Here is an 18,929-nt window from a genome sequence, read left to right on the forward strand (position 1 = left end):
AATGTTGGATGCAAGTCAGCCTTGATGAGAGATAATGAGAGATAGGCTCAACGAAAGCACGTATTGTCTCCAGGGCTGCAGTGCATACAGGCTTTTGTCCTAGTCTGGTGCTTAGTGATTTAACAAGCTAATCAACTAATAATCAAGAGCTTGCCTAGCTGAATGAGGTCTGTTTGTGCTGGGATGCAGATAGAAATAGATAGAAACCCCTAACGCACTGTGGCCCTCCAAGGCCAGAGTTGAAGAACACTCCTCTACACAGTGAGACATAGCTCCCTCCAAAACCAGAAGTAAAGAACACTGCTCTGCTTGAGAGATAGATGGACCAGTTCACTCACTTGGCCTGCAGAGCCAGGGCGATGATCCCAGCAGCCAGAGGGGCGGAGGCTGAGGTCCCTGTATGGGAGTCTGTACACTTCTGCCTCAGGTCTGTGGTCACCTAGGAGATAGGGGGGAGAGGAGAGGAGAGGAGAGGAGAGGAGAGGAGAGGAGAGGGAATAGTGACACTTTAGTTTCTACAGTTCTGTCTGAGCTGAGTGAGGTTCACTGGTGACAGTGAGGAGTAGGAAGGAGATAGAATGACCCATCAGCTTTGCCTGAGGTCTGTGGTATGGTATCCTAGGTGGGACAGAAAGGGCAGTGGATGCCATCAGAGGTATGCGAGCCCAGGAGGGAGCAGACATGTAGCCTACAGTTACCTGTTGTCAGAGTTAATGAGGCCTGTCTAGGGCTGCCACAGACACAGACAACATGTCAGGACCAGGGACCCGCTCATCACTGTGTGTGTGTGTGTGTGGTGTGTGGTGTGTGTGTGTGTGTGTGTGTGAGAGAGAGAGTGACAGCTAAGGGCACTAATGACCTGCTATCACCTTGGTACAATGTTCCTGGTTAGAGACCTGGAAAGAGGCCTGTCTGTCTGTATAGTGAATTAATCAGGGTTGGTCCAGCTACAGGCATAGGACTAGAAACAGAAATAAAAATACTGAATGTGCTTTTCAACTAAAGACTGGGTCCCAATCCAGACTTTTGGGCTTAAGCACTGGTGGGTTTATGGTGCGTTGTGTTTCCACCACCCAAGTTGATTCACCCTCAAACTTGCATGACTACTCGTAACTGAATAACCTAATAAATCTGCCAATCATTTTTGCGTTTTTCTCTAGCAAATTTCTTAATAACACTTTGAAACTAGCAAAGGAGTTGTGTGGTTGAATGTGAGGCATTTATTTAGTTTGGAAATGTGCACGAAAACTAGCACAGAGTGTTCAGTTATCCAGCCAGATGAACCAGTCACATTTCCCAGGAAATTAAACGGGTGTTTAGCCAAAGTAACTGTTTAAATACACATAACAAGTAGCCTAGCCAAACAATGGGAGGTTCCAAAAATCTCCCCAAGATCCCAGGTCAGGGTAGGACATTGGGGCCATGGCCCTGTGCTTTTTTGGACCGTTCTCAGAGATGGAAACACAAAAGTCAATCCTTTGGGCCAAGCACTGATACTCTGTCTGGTGCACTATCCTGCCAATCACATCTCAATGTTGTGATTAAGAAAAAAATATAACTGAAGAAAATAGAATAGTCAGTTCAGTCAAGACACTTACTTTTAATAAGGTTCAATATCACAGTTTAATATTGTTTAACTACTTTGCCTGAACCAACTGTAATTGGCATTCAGGATGATGAGACAACAAGCAAGCAGCATCCGACTGCTGAAACATTAGTGCATTAGTCACAGTGCTGAACGTTCATGTCCTTTAAAGGACATAAACTCAATGCGACACAGCGAGAGTGAGACGTGTGTTTGCCTGCCTGCGGCACACCTCTGGAGTGTTTGGGAGGGAAGTGGTGAGTTTTCAGGTTGTTCTGTGTCCCTCAGGCATTCCTTAGATACTGCTGACACGTAGCTTGAAGAGCGTGTGTGGTGTGTGTCTCTGTGTGTTTTGGCAGTATATTACTTACTATCTGTTTTGCATCACTCACGCATATCTCTTTCTTGTTGAAGTTGTCACTGCTGTAGGATGATAGTGAAGGTAAATGAATGTGACTGTGTGTCTGTAGTACTTGCTAAATGTTTAGATTGCTTGTCTGTGTGTGTGTGTGTGTGTGTGTGTGTGTGTGTGTGTGTGTGTGTGTGTGTGTGCGTGTGCGGGTGTGTCAGTGGAACACTAGTCTTGTTCCCAGACCCTTCCGCCCAAATGCACAAAAGGTCTGGTGGACCAACACATTGAACTTGGCCTTCATTAAGCCAATAGAAAGACTGTTGAAAACGGACGATGCGTAGCCATTGGCTTCATCGGCTTAACCTATCAACCAATCATCTCCAACAACACCTTCTCCCTAATCCTCCTCCTTGTTTACGTTCCTGCGGGCAATAGCCTGGGGACATGGTTAGTAGTAGACACACTGCATTTCTTTTGAATTCCCTCTGCTGAAGGTGGTTGAGAGACTGGAGATATGAGTGTGTTTATGAGTGTGTGTGTGTGTGTGTGTGTGTGTGTGTGTGTGTGTGTGTGTGTCATCAATACTCACTATCTGTTTCTCGTTGGGGTTTCCAGAGCTAAAGGTGGTGGCAAGGGTGGAGGAGCAGGCCTCGCTGTACCAGGGAACGAAGCCATACTGGGTGGTGCTGCTGATGGACAGTGTGTAAATGCTGTTGGTGTAGCCATCACAGTTACAGCTGTCTTTCTCCCGCCCGCCGTTACCAGATGCCCACACAAAGATTGACCCAAGCCCGCCACGACCCTAAAAACACGAACACAGACAACAAATATATTAAATACAGCTGTGGATAGAACACAACATCAATTAAGGGCTTTGCTGTTCCCTGTTGCTTTCGTAACATGTTTATCACCCAATCCATGAACGCACGCACGGTAAATACAGTAAGGACTCTGGCTCTTTTTTACTGTGTGTGTGTGTGAGAGAGAGAGAGAGAGAGAGAGAGAGAGTTTATGATCTGAGAGTGAAAGTGTGAATGATTGCTGCAGACAAGGATGTTTTCCTTATCCTGTAAATTACTTTGACATCATTTCACTTCCTGAGAAGTTGTATTTCAACTGACACACGCTGCACTGCTAGGGGGCATAACTCTTATTCATGTACCGTAAACAATATCGGACAATTTACTGCTGAGAGAAGCCAAAGCAGAAATGAGAATAAGGAGTCATTAGAAAATGTACACAAGTTGACTATAATTTGTTGGGCTTGATAAATGAGAACATGGGACTGGGAGGAGTGCAGGCATTGTACGGTATAATCTGCTGAATACATAATCCACCTCTTCACATCTCTCATTTCCATAAGCATAGCAGGAGAGGGCCATCATTCAACTGGAAATGAAACACGGTAAGTGGAGCATTCCATCATCACTGTAAACTGTAACTCAGGCAAGACAATAAAGCATAAATTAAATGAATTGCTGTGGTTTTTTTGTAACGAAATAAACATGTACAAAAGATAGAAATGTAATCATAGTCACAGTATGTTGTTATGTATCGGACGGAGAGAAAGAGAAAGAGAGAGAGAGGAAGGGAGGGAGAGAGAGAGAAAAATAGATAAATAAAAAATAGGTGGAATGAGATGAAAGAGAATGAAAAAGAGAAGGTAGGGATTGCATAAAGCAGAAGGGAGAGAGAAAAAGAGATGATGGGAGGAAGGCTCTCGTTTCCACCACACTTTGCCTCACACTGTGTTGTGCCTCGAGTCCAGCTGAGACTGAGATGAGAAGCTGCAGAGGCGGAGGCAGGAGTGCCAGTGACAAAAACAAAACAAATCATAGCTCTCTCACACACACACGCACACACACACACACACACACACACACACACACACCCCCCCCAGCGCCTCACAGTCTTTATGGATCTAAGGAAACGCCTGTGAGAATAGTCTCCTGCTCTCTTCCTACACAACACAAACACAGCCTTTTAAAAGGCCACCAGGCCTGCAGTCCTCTTGACTAAAGCCCTCGTATCACTCCCTTATCTGCACATGCTCTGCATAGTAAATCAGTCCAAACAGTTCAACATTCAGTAGCAGCATTTGGTTTGATTCTAACTGACTGGAGAGGAAACTGTGTACACACATTCCCTCTTGCCTTGTTTATGACCACTCTGCCTCAGCCGCAGGTAACAGAGGCTAACAAAGCATTTGCCTGTCAGGGGTTATCACACTGACAGACAGACGTTCAAAGACACATGTGCTGCATTTAGGCAACTACTTCTCACCATCGTTCCATTAAACGGGGGCTGTTAGATGTAAGATTTGTGGTATTTGAATCTTTTTTTTTTTTTTTTCATTAATATTCTTCTTTTCCCCATTCGTTCGAGATCGCTATCCTTTCTATCTAAATCATGCTCTGTGTCAGCAAGTTCTCTCGCATTTCTCATTCTTTCTTGCTCTCGCATTTCTCATTCCACCATTCTGTTAATGCCTTTCTGTTAATGTAGCATGCTGACACATGGGAAACGGTCTCGTTAACCTTAGACAACTTGTCTGATCCATCTGTGGCTCACTCCATCAAACCCAATGGGGCTGCTAAGAGGGCAGGGGGCAGCGGGAGAGAATCACTAGGCTTGTTCACAGTCATAAAGAGTGCCCTCCATAAGTATCGGGACAGTGAAGCATTTCTTCTTCTTTTGGCTCTGTACTCCAAAAGTTTGGATTTGAAATCAAACAATTACTTAGAGGTTAAAGTAAAGATTCTCAGCTTTTGATGGCATTTGTGTACATATTGGTTTCACCATTTAGAAATGTTTAGAACACCATTTAGAACACTTTTTATACATTTCATGGCACCAAAACTACTGGGACATATTCATATTATGTCCAAATCAAGCACTCATGTTGAGTATTTGGTCTCATATCCTTTACATGCAATTACTGCTTGAAATCTGTGGCCCACTGACCCCACCAGACTCTGGGTATCTTCTCTGGTGATGCTCTCCCAGGCCTGTACTTACAGCCATCTTCAGTTGTTTGTTTGTCTTCTTTCTTTTTTCTGCCTAAAATCTTATCTTCAGGAAATTAAATGCATGTTCAATTGGATTTCAATGGACTTGGCCATTCAAAAACCTTCCACTTGTTGGCCCTGAAAAACTCCCTAGTTGCTATTGCAGTATGTTTGGGGTCATTATCTTCTGTATGATGAGCCATTTGCTTGTACTGAAGCAGACAAGATGTTTCTATAAACTTCAGAATGAATTATGCTGCTGTCATCAACAGTTACAGTACATCATCAATTAAGACAAGTTAGCCAGTTATAGTGGCAGCCATACATGCACAATACCCCCTCCACCGTGTTTCACAGATGAGTAAAGTATGTTATTATTTGATTTCAGCGAATCAAACGGCTGTGAGGCGTAGCTTCGAATCATAAACATGTAGTGTGCAAGCACTGTGGGGGAAGGGCTGTGGGAGATGATTGATGCTATGTATGCGCTATCCGTTTTCAGTCTTTCTATTGGCTTAATGAAGGCCAAGTTTGACGCATTGGTCCACCAGAACTTTCACGCATTTAGGAAATGTCTGGGAACAAGACTATGTTGACAGACACCAATATGAGACTCCAAAGGCAAATGCAAAGCCTAGAATCAAGACTAGACAATGACAGCTCTCTTATGCCTGCACAAATTATGTGACAAAACACACCTGACTAACCAGAAACACCAGTCAAGCCAATTGTCCCATTAATTTTGGTGCCATTAAAGTGGCAATATGTATAAAACGTCATTTCTAAATGGTGAAATCAATATGTACACAAATAACCTCAAATTAAAGCTGAAAATCTATACTTTAACCTCATATTAATTGTTATTAATTAAACTTTTGCCGTATAGAGCCCAAAGAAGAAAAAGTGCTTCACTATCCCAATACTTACAGGAGGCACTGTGCTGTAAGTACATTCCACACATCGTCTGTTAGAGAACATACACTTTGGTGCAAGACCCTCTCTGTTTCCACATGAAAATCATGTAATCTGACTGGATATGAGTGAAGGACTTCCTGTCCATCACAATCACTCACCCAGAGACTTTCCAGATTGATTTGCTGGAAAATAGCTTCTTCAGGCTGACAGGACCTCTAAAGGACCTCTATAAAATACCATTTATATGCTATAATCCTGACAAGCGAGGTTAGAGAGAGATTGACAGAGAGAGAGATCCTGTGCTACTGTACATTTGTATGTTTGTGGTGACACTGTTCTTACGGACCTCAGTGACCCCTCTCAGGAATGCTTCCTTGGCTAGCTTGGCGGGGCCATCCACCGTCTTCCCATCATCCTCGGGGCCCCAGCTGGCACTGTAGATGTGGATGTGCTGAGAGTTGAAGCTGAGAGAGTGGGCCTCCACCACATCTGTCACCTCCCCGTCCAGCATACGCACACCTGCAGACACACACACACACACACACACACACACACACACACACACACACACACACACACACACACACACACACACACACACACACACACACACACACAATACAGGGGCAGGTCAGCATACACAGAGAGAGAGAGAGAGAGAGAGAGAGAGAGAGAGAAAGAAAGACAAGGTGCTGTAAACATGATGCGCTTAGACAGAGGAACCTGATGAGGCTGTCATAGGAAATAATAGACAGGCCGAGGAGACAATGGGTGTGTGAGCTCAACAGCACCAGCCGGCATGAGCAGTTGTACGCTGACACTGAGACAACACACGCACACAGTTTTTTATTGTCGCATAAACAAAACACAGCTGGTCATTAAAACGAGGCCTTCGTCTCCCCATCATCAAACAAGCCGACAGGGCGACAGCCCAGCCAGACACATCTCACAAAACTACACAGCAAAACACATGCGCGGACACCCTTTCACACAAATGAGTGCAGGGCTTACGGCACCTCCAACGGCGTCTATGACCAGCTTGACATCTTTCATCATACCTTAACACACGTCTGTCTCAGGCTTTGATGCGCGGCGCCTCAGATCAGTGCTCTGAACAGTAAATGGTACCAGAGAGGCATGAAATGAACCATCGTCCAATAAGCGCTGTTTACTGTACAGATACAGAACCCCCAGACATAAGCAACATCACTATGACTGATGATAACAACATGAAGCCCATGCTAGACAGCCTGGCCCTGAAGACACAAAACACTCTCTGGAAGGCTAGGGCCAATGCTGTAATCAATTGGTGGAGTGTGTGTGTGTAGTGTGCAGTCAGCATAATGTTTGAATGCTGAAGTTGGGTCTGATTTGAGGTAAATGAGAATGGCAACACAAAGCATTTGCTATCTATGCATTAGCTGAAGGATTATTGCTGTTACACTCATCATCATTATCATTAATGCCCTGGACAGCAGATTCAAACCCCATGAAGAGACACTACTGTGTCAGTTTCCCTCCAGCTATGTCAGTGACTGTGGATCTAAAAGCAGTGAGCTGTGGGAGCTACACTATGTGTGTGTGTGTGTGTGTGTGTGTGAGTGTGAGAGAGAGCTCAGGGGGGGGTCAACACATCAGCTAAATCCTAATCACTGCACAGTATAGTCCTGTAATTAGGCCCAGCCCAGCGGGAGAGAACCACCCCCCAACACACACACACACACACACACACACACACACACACACACACACACACACACACACACACACACACACACACACACACACACACACACACACACACACACACACACACACACACACACACACACACGCACACTCCCAACGGGGAGTGATGAACACCACACTGTGTTGTTTATAAACAATCCTGTGACCCTGTGACACCAACAGCTTTGCACAGGGATAATGTGTGCATCGAGCAGGGTCAATGAGCTGGTAGAGCAGGATATGAATAATAATGAAGTGAGAGTATGAGAGTTATGGCCAACATCTGTGGATGGGACTGCTCAGGGCTCCATGGAGTCTTGTTGGCTGCCCGCTTGTCTTTGATAGAGTGTATCTTGACAAAAGTTGCTAGAGCCAGACAAAACACCTAGAATATTCCATGGAATACTCAATGGTGGGCAGACTGATTCAAGTGGACAGCCAGTCTCTACAGTGTTACTAGGTGTACGTTTGTGTTTATGAAGTCTTTTCAACTCCTAAAATCCCAGCATGCCCTACTTACCTCCGATGTTGGCGTTGTAGGCCACGCCCACACCACAAACCCCATTGTTGGCTGCTGCAGCAACCTCTCCCGCACAGCGCGTTCCATGCCTGGAGTGAGAGAGAGAAAGAAAGAAAGAAAGAAAGAAACAGAGAGCGAGAGAGTGAGTGAGAGGAACAGAGAGCACAATTTGGGTTCACAATGAAAAATACTCCTCTCATCGCTCATAGCAGCCAACCCCCCTAAACCACGCAGGGCTCTTCAAAAACAATATATCCATGAACAGCTGCTAAAAATACACAGTCCTTAAATGAAGGGAAAAGAAATACACAATCATGGTCTGGCCGAGCTGCTGAACTAAAGGCTGGAGGGAGAGGATGGAAACAAAAGTCCACAAATATATTCACGACCAAGACATTCTGTCTTTTACCAACATTCTTTATGTTCTGGCAGTCAATTCTCCACTTTAAACTTTGGATGGGTTTGAATAACCCATAAGAAGGAATTTGGGTCTCTGCTGAGGGATACAAAATGCAAGAAGACAAAATGTAATCTCATCTCCCATCTCATCTATCTGATATTGACAAACCAGGATAAGATCAGGACAGGCTGCATCACAAACAAATGTGAGGTGAAAACTGAAGGACACAGAGACCCGTCTAAAAGTGGTTTTGTTATGACAGTGAGTCGCTGAACATAGGCCATATGAATGAAATATGGGGTGATATAGATATTTATGCATTATTCATTGACTCCTCAATTGATGATTACAAGGCTTATTCCCTTGTGTTCAGGAGAAGAGACAAGTGATCTAAAGGTGGCCAATCGCTCAGGTGGGACATATTGCTGGCAAGTTGGGCATCAGGCCCTCACAGACACACAGACACAGACACAGACACAGACAGACAGACAGACAGACAGACACACACAGCTTTAATAATTACCTACCTCACTCCATTAATGATGATGATAAAAAACAAACTAAAACATTAAGTCTTAAGTCGCTGTGGGAAACAGTCAGTCAGCTGAATAAAGAGAACATTATCGTTAATGAAATAGCTTTGTTCTGTACCCACGGCCTATTGGAGAAAATGCGGGTGCAGGTGTGATCAGAATGCGATCGGAGGGAACAGAGCAGGCCCTGGCATTTACCATAGGTCATTACATCGGTCCTGATTACAGTGCAGATATCTGATGAAGAGCTGCGCACTTTCATTCCCTTCCCTAGGACGTGCTGTGCAAACGTAATACGAAACAGCAGCTAATTATAACCCAATTATTGTTTTGGAAGAACCAGTAATTACATACTTCCTTGTTTTGGTCTCGCCACCACCTTGATGTTGAGTCAGAGGACAAAGTCGTTTCAGAGGGTTGTAGTAGGACCGTATCTCCAGCTGGGAGCCTGATTAGACTTGGCTCTGTAATATATTATCCACCTGCTACTTGCGATAATGTCACTTTTAAACCTCTTTCAGTGGAGAAGATTATTGCTATTTCCCCAGTTGGTGGGCAGTCTGATTTCTATAAACAGGCAAAGGTTTTGCATGACTGCAGAACAAGTGACAGTCGGAAAGTATTCAGACCCAATCACATTTAAAATGGATGAAAAAGAATTTGCCTGAAATTTCTAAAAACCTGTTTTCGCTTTGTCATTCTGGGGTATTGTGTGTAGATTAAATTATTTTAATTTAATCCATTTTAAATTGAGTTTATAACACAACAAAATGTGGAAAAAGTGAAGGGATCTGAATACTTTCCGAAGGCACTGTAGCCGTGAATACTAGAAAAAGGCACTGATGTTAAATGATGGTTCCCAACATGTCATTTATCTCTTGACCTAGGCTGTCGGGTACAGGCATTGGTTTTGAGTAATTTATACATTAGCAGTGCCAGACACTGCCACGACGATGAACATTTTTCACTGACAGCTATGCCCTTACCCAAGGTGCCTTGCATAGCACATGGTAGCATGTACATTAATACATCAACCATAAACCCTGAATCAATTAAAGTTAAATCAAAGCAATTAAGGGATGTAACTGAACTAAGAGGTGCAAACTCTGTTGCTTTCGAAACATCTCTCAAAGTCTTGGATACAACGGTAAGGTAAAGTCAACTCATATACATGCCAAAGTACACCCACCCACCCACCCGTGCGTGCACACACACAGACACACACCCTGACCCCCCTTTTCACACACACACAATCGCATGCCTGCACGTGCGCACACATGTGCGCTCGCACACACACACACACACACACACACAGACAGACAGACAGACAGACAGACAGACAGACAGACACACACACACACACACACACACACACTTTAGCCCCCTGGCTGCTGGCCAAACATATAACCCATTACACCACAATTTATCCTGGGTGAAGACATAAACCCTGTGTCACAGGTATATAATAATATACACTGTATTTAATAAGAGGGTCAGATTGACTTTTAAAGAGAGGGGAAATCTAACGCTCACTGCACTACATCCTTTTAATCTCCTTCAGGATATGGAGGATATAAAGCCTGCTACAGTCAAACTGTCCATACTGGCCCAACCCCAGGCAGGCAGCATTGTGGCCAGGAGGCAATTGGCCTGGCCCACGTATCCAAAAGCATTCCTGGCTTGCGGCAAGATCATTGTTTCATCAATCGGATCTCAAAATCATCTTTTGAGCCCACAAATATCTTGGCACAGTGGAACTTTGGCACCAGATGTGTACCAGGGAGGTTCTCACTCTTCAGCCATGATGGGCAGAAAGGCACTGGCCTTGGGGCATCGGAGGCACTTTAACATGATTAAACCTCAGACATTGGAGGGGAGCCATCCACCAAGTGGCCATTTCCAGACGCATAGACAAACAAACAGCTGCATGATTACAGGGTGTGATTGGACTGGACTCATTTCAGATCAAATGGACAGCCTAATGTGGGTAGAGTGGCCAAGAAAGGCCAATGCGCATGGTTGATTTGCTACAAGGCGACATCTTAACCTGTCAAGACACATCACATGAAATGATTTCAGAAGCACTCTATCGAATGACTCATTGTGTTGCAGAAAGTGTAAGAGGAGAGAATGATTAGTCAATGAGATCATACAGGAGTGGACATGGAGCAGACTGTCAAGTCAAAGTTGGTGTGTGGCCTCAAAATAACACTTTCAGAATGGTACATTTGGCCATACTTCTAGGGAATGGGGTTAACAGAACAATTGCCATCTATAAGACTGAAGTAAACAGTGAAGGAAGAGGGCTTTTCAAGTCAACCTGTTAGGTGCGAAATGTGTGACAGGGCCAATTATGAGGTGATGCTACCATTGGCAGGCAGCCTCCACTCCTGAGTCTGAGTCTAGTCTGTACTGTAGGTTAGATAGCTGTAGAGACCCAGAAGAGCAGGCTATGTCAGATAACAAGGCAGTTGAATTGAACACAACCTCCATCCACAGAGTCACTGTGTCCCCTTTATGTTATCAAAGGACATAGGGGAAGGACATAGTATGATAGTTAGGTTTTTATCTCTCTCAGCTCCAGGGAAATACAACCTCTTCCAGCTTATTTATTGCATTGTCTTATTCTTGAGAATGGTGTCTAACAATGTAGCCATTTTGGCTATTGTTCTGTCTCTCCTGAGATATTCCGATATACCGATATATCACATAAAAGAGAGAAGTCAGAAACATGCTCAGATATCTATTATATAATGCTCTATGCAAGAAGAGAATGCTACGAATAATCTCCTGCAGTTTTGGGCTGATTGGAGTGGTCGAGTGTGTGTGTGTGTGTGGGGTCGGTCCCTTTCACCTCAACTCCTAAACTAACCCTCAAATGTGTGGGCTCAAATTCAGCGAACAATGCTACTAGATAAAACAAGGTAAATTCACACATCCACACAAATCAAAGAATCACTCATATAGTCTACAAACATGAGCTTTTATACACATAACCAGCAACTTTTGAGTTGATCAAGGATAAAGTAAATTCATGAATCCACACAAATTAAAGAAGCACTAGGCTACAATGTAGCCTACAAACATGAGCTCAGCTTATACCGACTTTCGTTTGATCATGACCACGGTGCATAACCGCAGGTCAGATTTTGACTTGGGATGGAGGGGGATAGAGACCTGTTCTTTGCATGCAGGATGATCTTTTTAATGCTCCTACTTTCGGAGCTCACAGGCTTTGGTTCACAAAAGCAGACATTGACTGCTTTCAAATAATACTGTCCTTGGACTGCTTTCAAATAATACTGTCCTTGGACTGCTTTCAAATAATAGGCTATACTGTAAAAAAAGCACTAAGGGCTACAAACGCTATAAGCACACACATGAGCCCACACATTCGTCTATTGCCTATAGGAAAGATGACATGGACGGGACAGGACGGAAAATGCCTGATAGTGTAAAAATGACCCTACTGTAGGGTATACAATACATGGTAGTCTGACAACATTGGGTTAAAGCAATCAGATTTGATGATTTTTTCCAATGGTTTTGGCTTGTGTATTATAGAGTGTGACTGATGCCTAAGCCATGTTTGGCTGAGTTGTAGGATCCGTCCCTTGCTTTAGCGGTGCTGGTTGCTATCTGTGCTGAGAGAGTGAATGGGGCTGGATCCAGGGGCTGCTAAAAGGATTAGGTTATTTTCCGCTCGGCTTAGCTGAGCCCTGAGGCAGGGCTGCTCAAATGGTTACTCTGGACTGTGGAGGTTTCTCCAGAACCCGTCCAATCAGGAGGAGGCTCTAGAAAGCCTTGGAAAGAAGGGTCAGCTGCTGCCTGCCGCCCACCTACACACAACACCCAACAGGCTTCTGGTCTCCACATGAAACAGGAAATGAACTCATCAGGTGATTTGACTGGGATTATGAGATAGAATCTTGGCAACCAACCAACTACAACACACAATATGAGGTGTGATTGAACTGAGGTTGAAGGAGCACTCAAGGGGGTTTTAAAAGGCTTTGGGCCAATCATGCCAACCTAACAAACAAATTAGTTACATCAACAGTGTCTCACTTAAGGGGGACTACTACTGACACACCTGCTTAAACATCCCATTTATCAGTCTCTCTAACACATACGCTGGCTAGCACTGATGGACTACAGGAGATCAGTAATGTCATGCAGTTCAGGGTTTGGCTGAGGCTGCTGGCCTCAATCACTCTGGCTGGGTCCTTATTGAGCTGACTGGATTGCAGCAGCCTTCAATCACTTGGCCCTCTTTGGGCATTAAGCGTATTAATGGCACAAACACAGACAGAGAGGGAGAGAAATAAGGTCTGGGTGAAGTCACAGCCAAGTGCCAACATCACCTCCCAACGTCTGTCGATTCATCTCCAGCATTTCAGCCGTCTGGGAAATAAACAGACTGTCTCAGACAGAGAGAGTAAACAATGAGAGAGGCTGGGCTGGAGGGAGGAGGATGGCTGCTTTATATCTGGTCAGACATTCTGCTGGATTACATGGGAGAAAGAGAAAATGTTTTGGGGGATATCTCTTTCTTTTGCTTCACTTCATAACTATCCTCATCCATGCGGAAGAAAAAAGTCTTGAAGTTGTGTCTAGACACAGTCGTGTCTCATCTGGAGAACTAAACAGCCTAGAATGCACAGTTTGACAATCCCTAGGGGGGAAAAGAGAGAATGATTGCCTGGAGGTTGGAAAATATACTAAAATGTGTGGACAGCAGCCCTATCAACACTGCTACCACCTCTCTGGCCCTTCTCACCCTCTACAGACACAGTATTGACAGCATTGTAGTGGAGGACAAGCTCTGAAACAGGACAAACATTCTGATGATGAAGCACAAAAGAATTACCTGCTTGGGTGAAACCTCTCTCCAGCCGAGCTTGAAACCTCTCCAACAATATCTGCCAACTCCTGCCAACTCACAGTACAAAGCATCTCCCCGGAAAACAAACTCTAAATGGATGCGAATTCAAAACCCAGTCTTGCGTGTCACCAATACAAATGAGGCGGCCTTTGCGAGGGACGTGCCTTTCCTAGTCTACTGTTCTTTTTCTCCTTCTATGAATATATTCATATAATCTTGAGACCCGGTGAGCATTACTCACTGTCTCCCCGGCACCACACTGCTCTATGGGGAATTACTGAAGTCATCTGGTATCATTCTCCACAGGTCACTCCAAACACCCACAGCTCAGCGCTATTGACTGAGACACACTTGCTTCTCATTTCATGGCCATAAATTGATTCCATCCAGGATAACCGCCTTGACAGCACCAGCGAAAGGGTGTGTATACACTATGTACTATGTATGTGGGTTTGTACTGTATGTGTGTGTGTGTGTGTGTGTGTGTGTGTGTCATCTTGATGTTCTGTGCAACTGCAGAGGGGTTTAGGAGCAGCTGAACTGGAGTAATCCTCGCCACACTGTAGCTCAGTTCCATCAGCAGGACTGAGTGGTGTCTGCTTCAAACAGACAAGGGTAGTTGGCTGGGGTTGGGCTATGACAGGGCTTCCTGCAACAGCTCCAGGCAAGGACGGGGAACAGGCAAACTGTCAAACGGGGAACTGTGTTGTCAAAGCTCTTGGTGATGCAAACCCCATTGTTTTATTCCAGTGGAGAAAGGAGAGAAAATCTCAACATGTGTTCAGTAGAGGCAGCTTAAAAAGAACGGAGACTGTTGAAGTTTAAACCATGGTGTTGCTGCAACAGAGATTTTATTTCTATCCAATATGCTCCACAATGTTATGAAAGACAGTGATTTATCATTTCCCCCTCTTCCCTTGACCTACTGAAAGACCCTGTTAAGCTTTGAAACAGAATAAATGAGAAAAAAAGAAAGAAAGAAAAAAGAAACAACAACAAAAAGATTTGGTGGCAGTCTTCCCAGAAAAATGGGAGATTTGAGGCAAATCCTGCTGTGCGGGATGCGGCGTCTCATCTGATCCTGGGGGGATTGAGCTGAGGCAGAGGACTGGGGTAGTGGGTGAGGAGGGTTAAAGGGAGTGGGGTAGAGAGATAGGTTTAGGACTCACCCCTGGTTGAGGCTTTGCTTCTCCCCCTGTTAAATTTGGATCAATTCAATCACCAAACGCTAGGGAAGAGAGGAGCTTGAACCAGCCAGAGCAAGTAAACAACTACGGCACTAAAAACAAACAATTTGCCAAAGTGGCTCTGGGTTGATGGGGGATGGGGCTCCTTAATGCCTCAACTGCAGCCTGCCTGATCTGAGACTGCATCACTGCACTGGTGCTCCAATTGGTCTAATTGTTTTTTGAAAAATACAGCAACCAGAAGATTTAGCATATCCTCATAGGCTGGTCTTTTAAGGACTGCCGGACTTGCTGGAGGTTTTTCATCCATTTCACACCACAAATATGACAGTGTGGCAAAGGTATTAGTTGTCTAAAGTATCTGGTCTGGAAATTATGAAGGACATAGACATAGAAGGGAGGAGTTGCTTCAGGGCCATGACTGATTCTGCGTCCCAATTCTCTAGCTTTTTCCTAAAGTGTGCACTTGTGTTATCACTGGGTCATACAATACCTGTTCTCATTGCGCTGGGTGTAGCGTGGTTGGGGGTCCGAGTCTCCATCGTTGACATCATAGCTGGCCTCAGGGTCCTGGAAACAGAGAGGGAAATGGAGCTTAAGGACCCCAGCTCTCTCTCAATACTCCTAAATTCCTCCTTTCCTTTTCATTTGGATTTTTCCCCCACAAAGGGCACTACCCTAGCTAAGCAATGCCATTTGGCTTTCAACCTATATGGCCTTTTCTGATTATTAGCCATAATGATAAGTAGTTGAGGATATTAATATTATTGGGATATGGCCACAGACCACTCCCTCGTGGTGCATCTCAATAGTCTGTAGTGGTTTTGTCTCCTTGTCTCCTTTCCTCCATCTGCCCTGACATTAAATAACCAGAAAGGTGAACACAAATTCCTGGTAGGCTGTTTTCAGACAGCAGAAAGTGAAACTGAGGAGGTGGAGCCACTTCTACTGACTATTCACTCCCACAGTCCTCCTCCATGTCCAAGTACTCACATAGTTGCTGGTGAGGTCAGGGTGGTCTTTCTCAATGCCGTCGTCTAGGATGGTGACCACCACACCCTTCCCGGTGTAGCCCTGCGCCCACGCCTCTTTGGCATTCAGGTCCTGATGGGTGGGGCTGGACTGGAGAAGACAAACACACCACACTTTCATGAAGCCATCCTTATGACACACTTTATGACACACTGTGTCTAGTGCTCAAAAGACAACAATAATAGAGAAGCTCTATAAAAGTGGAACGCTCCAGGAAATCTGTGAGACTATAAATCTGTGAGACTGTCATCTGACGCACGCAAAGGGAAATTATACAGTTACAATTATACAAAAAAATTAAGAGGGACCGTTTCACAAATGTAAGCATCCACAAAAATACACATCAAAAGAAGCCACAGTAGCAGTGCAGATGAAAGATGAGAACCCCTGCTAATGTAGCACTTGGGGGGCTGTGGATATTTGGAGTTAATAACTCTTCCCTCCATGCTTAGAGACGGTGTCTCTGGGAAGCCTCTTTAGCAGGACTAACCCCCCGAGCTCAGGGAGTGCACAGTCATTTCCCTGTCACAGCAGCTGGAACGTATGAAAAAGTGAGTGATCTTGGTGAGCCGATTCACCTCACTCACAGGGGGGGGGGGGTCACAAACAGAGCTCCTATCTAACCAGGAGGGAGAGGGACAGAGAGGGGAAATATAGAGAGAGGGGGAGAGAGAGAGAGAGAGAGGGAGAGAAAGAGAAAGAGAGAGAGGCAGTGGCAGAGACAGACAAAGGACTCCAATTTGCTTCCACTAAAGAGCGCTGTACAACACTAAGGCGTCTGATTGCTAATTTCTTTCAGCAAAGTTTCAATTAGCTTAGAGGCAGAAGGCAGGTCTCTGACAATGAGTGGGTGAGGATAATTGAATATGACATTAAGATGCTCATTGTCCTCGCCAATCAGGATTTCACTGCGAATATTGGAATGGATAATAATTTTTGACAAATAAAATGACCATACTACAGTATCAGTTGTAGGCACTGAATGTAACCAACTGAAGTGTCTATGACATCATAACCTAAACACTTAACAAGCCTAAAGCACAGTGTTTGAACCTGGTAAGACAGCGATGCGCACAGTTCCAGCGATTATGCAGTGTGGGGGTGGACTTCCAAAGGCATACTGTATGCTAGCTTATATTTTTCCCCCCAATATTACCATGGATTGAATAGGAGGAATTCAGGATAATTCTAACAACCATCTTTTTAGTTTGTGCATAAAGGCTCTCCTACTTCTATGAAGTAGGTATGCATATTTTCATATAATCTACAGTATACAATGTAATAAGTTATTTGATTTTATACCCTATCAAAGACATGCACGGTTCCATGATTTCATTAGTAATTGGCACAGAGAGAGAGGAGGCGATCGATGTATGCAACATTGGTCATTCAGTGTTTTAGGGAATCTACACCATTCAGTATTCAGACTCAGATTCAGAAAACTTTAATGTCCTCAGGGAGGCAATTTGTTGAGCAGCATCAGCTCATAAAAAATACGACAAGATAAAAGACAACAACAACAACATACACTGACACAAATAGGCCTATCCATAGTCTATAGTCTATTAGTATATTCTTAGAATATAATAGCATATTCTCACATAGTATTGAGATATTACTGATCAAATAACAATAATAATAATATTTTCATCTATTGGTAATTTTTGACCGCGGAATGTCATACTGTAGGTGTTTGAATTTGCCAACTCCCCTTGACAAGCCCACTGATCTATATATTATATTGATGCTACGTTTGTGTTGGTTGGAGCAGACGTCACTTTGCGGTGACACCAAATGATCAAAATGGTCTTTGCACATGGTTTTAGTACTGCCCGCCACTGTTTCATCTGGAGCAAATTGGAGCCCAAATGAGAGAGAGGCAGAAATTGGGAAAGGGAGAGAGTGAAAAGAAGGAGAGACACAGTTTGTGACAGAGGGACTGGAAAAGTGCTGCACTCCAGGGCTCCGGTCCACCCCCTCCACTCACCCCCCACTTGCTGCAGATCTTCCCGCCCATCAGGGCAGACCTACTGCTGGTCCATCACAAAGCAGCCCCTGGGCCGTTGACGGAGGAGCTTAATTCCAACATAGGCACCATTCCTATACAGTACACACTGTGCAGAATAACTATGACTTAACAGAGACTTAACAGAGGATGGCATTTAGCTCTTGCTCTTATAACACATAATTCACACAGCCTAAGCCTAGACAGCATTCAATCCTTGCCTCAATAAATTCACTCTACAAACTCTGGCAGTTGACAACGACAGTACCTATGTGTGATCCTATTCACTGATCAAATAATGACTGGACAAACAAAGCTTTGCATAAGCTGTGTGTGATATCACCGCTGAACATCTGTATTCATCACAAGCAAACCTCATTACAAACAAGCCATCGCTGTTTGGCTTCAGAGAGAGAGAGAATGAGGAATAACTCAAACAGCAGAAAAGGTTTAAGCCCTCAGCCGATTAGCGGCCTAATGCTGAATGACAGAGGGGGTATACAGCTCCCATTCACAGGTGATTTATGTCTGGGACAGTCAGTGCTGTTATTAATCCATTTCCAGCACCGCATGCTTAGTGCATGCAGACAAAAAGACAGGGGGAAGATTAGGAGAAATCAAAGCATCCCTGAGCCTCTGAGAGGAAAGGAGAGGAGAGACAGACATTGTCTTGTTGTCGTTTTCAATGCAAACTCCTACAGGTGTCATCTCATCAATGGGATCTTGTGCAGAATACTTAGGTAAACAGACTGGAGAGAAAACTTTGTGACATCCACCTT

At 44.4% G+C, this 18,929-nt stretch overlaps 1 protein-coding gene across 3 annotated transcripts in view; it reads right to left on the reverse strand.

The window, feature by feature from the left end:
* The window catches only part of furinb (furin (paired basic amino acid cleaving enzyme) b), a 57,353-nt gene that overhangs the window by 7,208 nt on the left and 31,216 nt on the right, over positions 1–18,929 (reverse strand). For all 3 annotated transcript variants that reach the window (XM_083667220.1, XM_083667219.1, XM_083667218.1), the window contains exons 5-10: positions 16,107–16,235; positions 15,607–15,683; positions 8,109–8,197; positions 6,207–6,379; positions 2,527–2,739; positions 339–439 (exon numbers count right to left, since the gene is read on the reverse strand). In XM_083667220.1, the coding sequence (XP_083523346.1) occupies positions 339–439; positions 2,527–2,739; positions 6,207–6,379; positions 8,109–8,197; positions 15,607–15,683; positions 16,107–16,235 (782 nt within the window). The remainder of the gene's footprint in view (positions 1–338; positions 440–2,526; positions 2,740–6,206; positions 6,380–8,108; positions 8,198–15,606; positions 15,684–16,106; positions 16,236–18,929) is intronic.

The sequence above is a fragment of the Argentina silus genome (assembly GCF_951799395.1).
Source record: "Argentina silus genome assembly, chromosome: 3".
NCBI classification, from domain to species: Eukaryota; Metazoa; Chordata; class Actinopteri; order Argentiniformes; family Argentinidae; genus Argentina; species Argentina silus.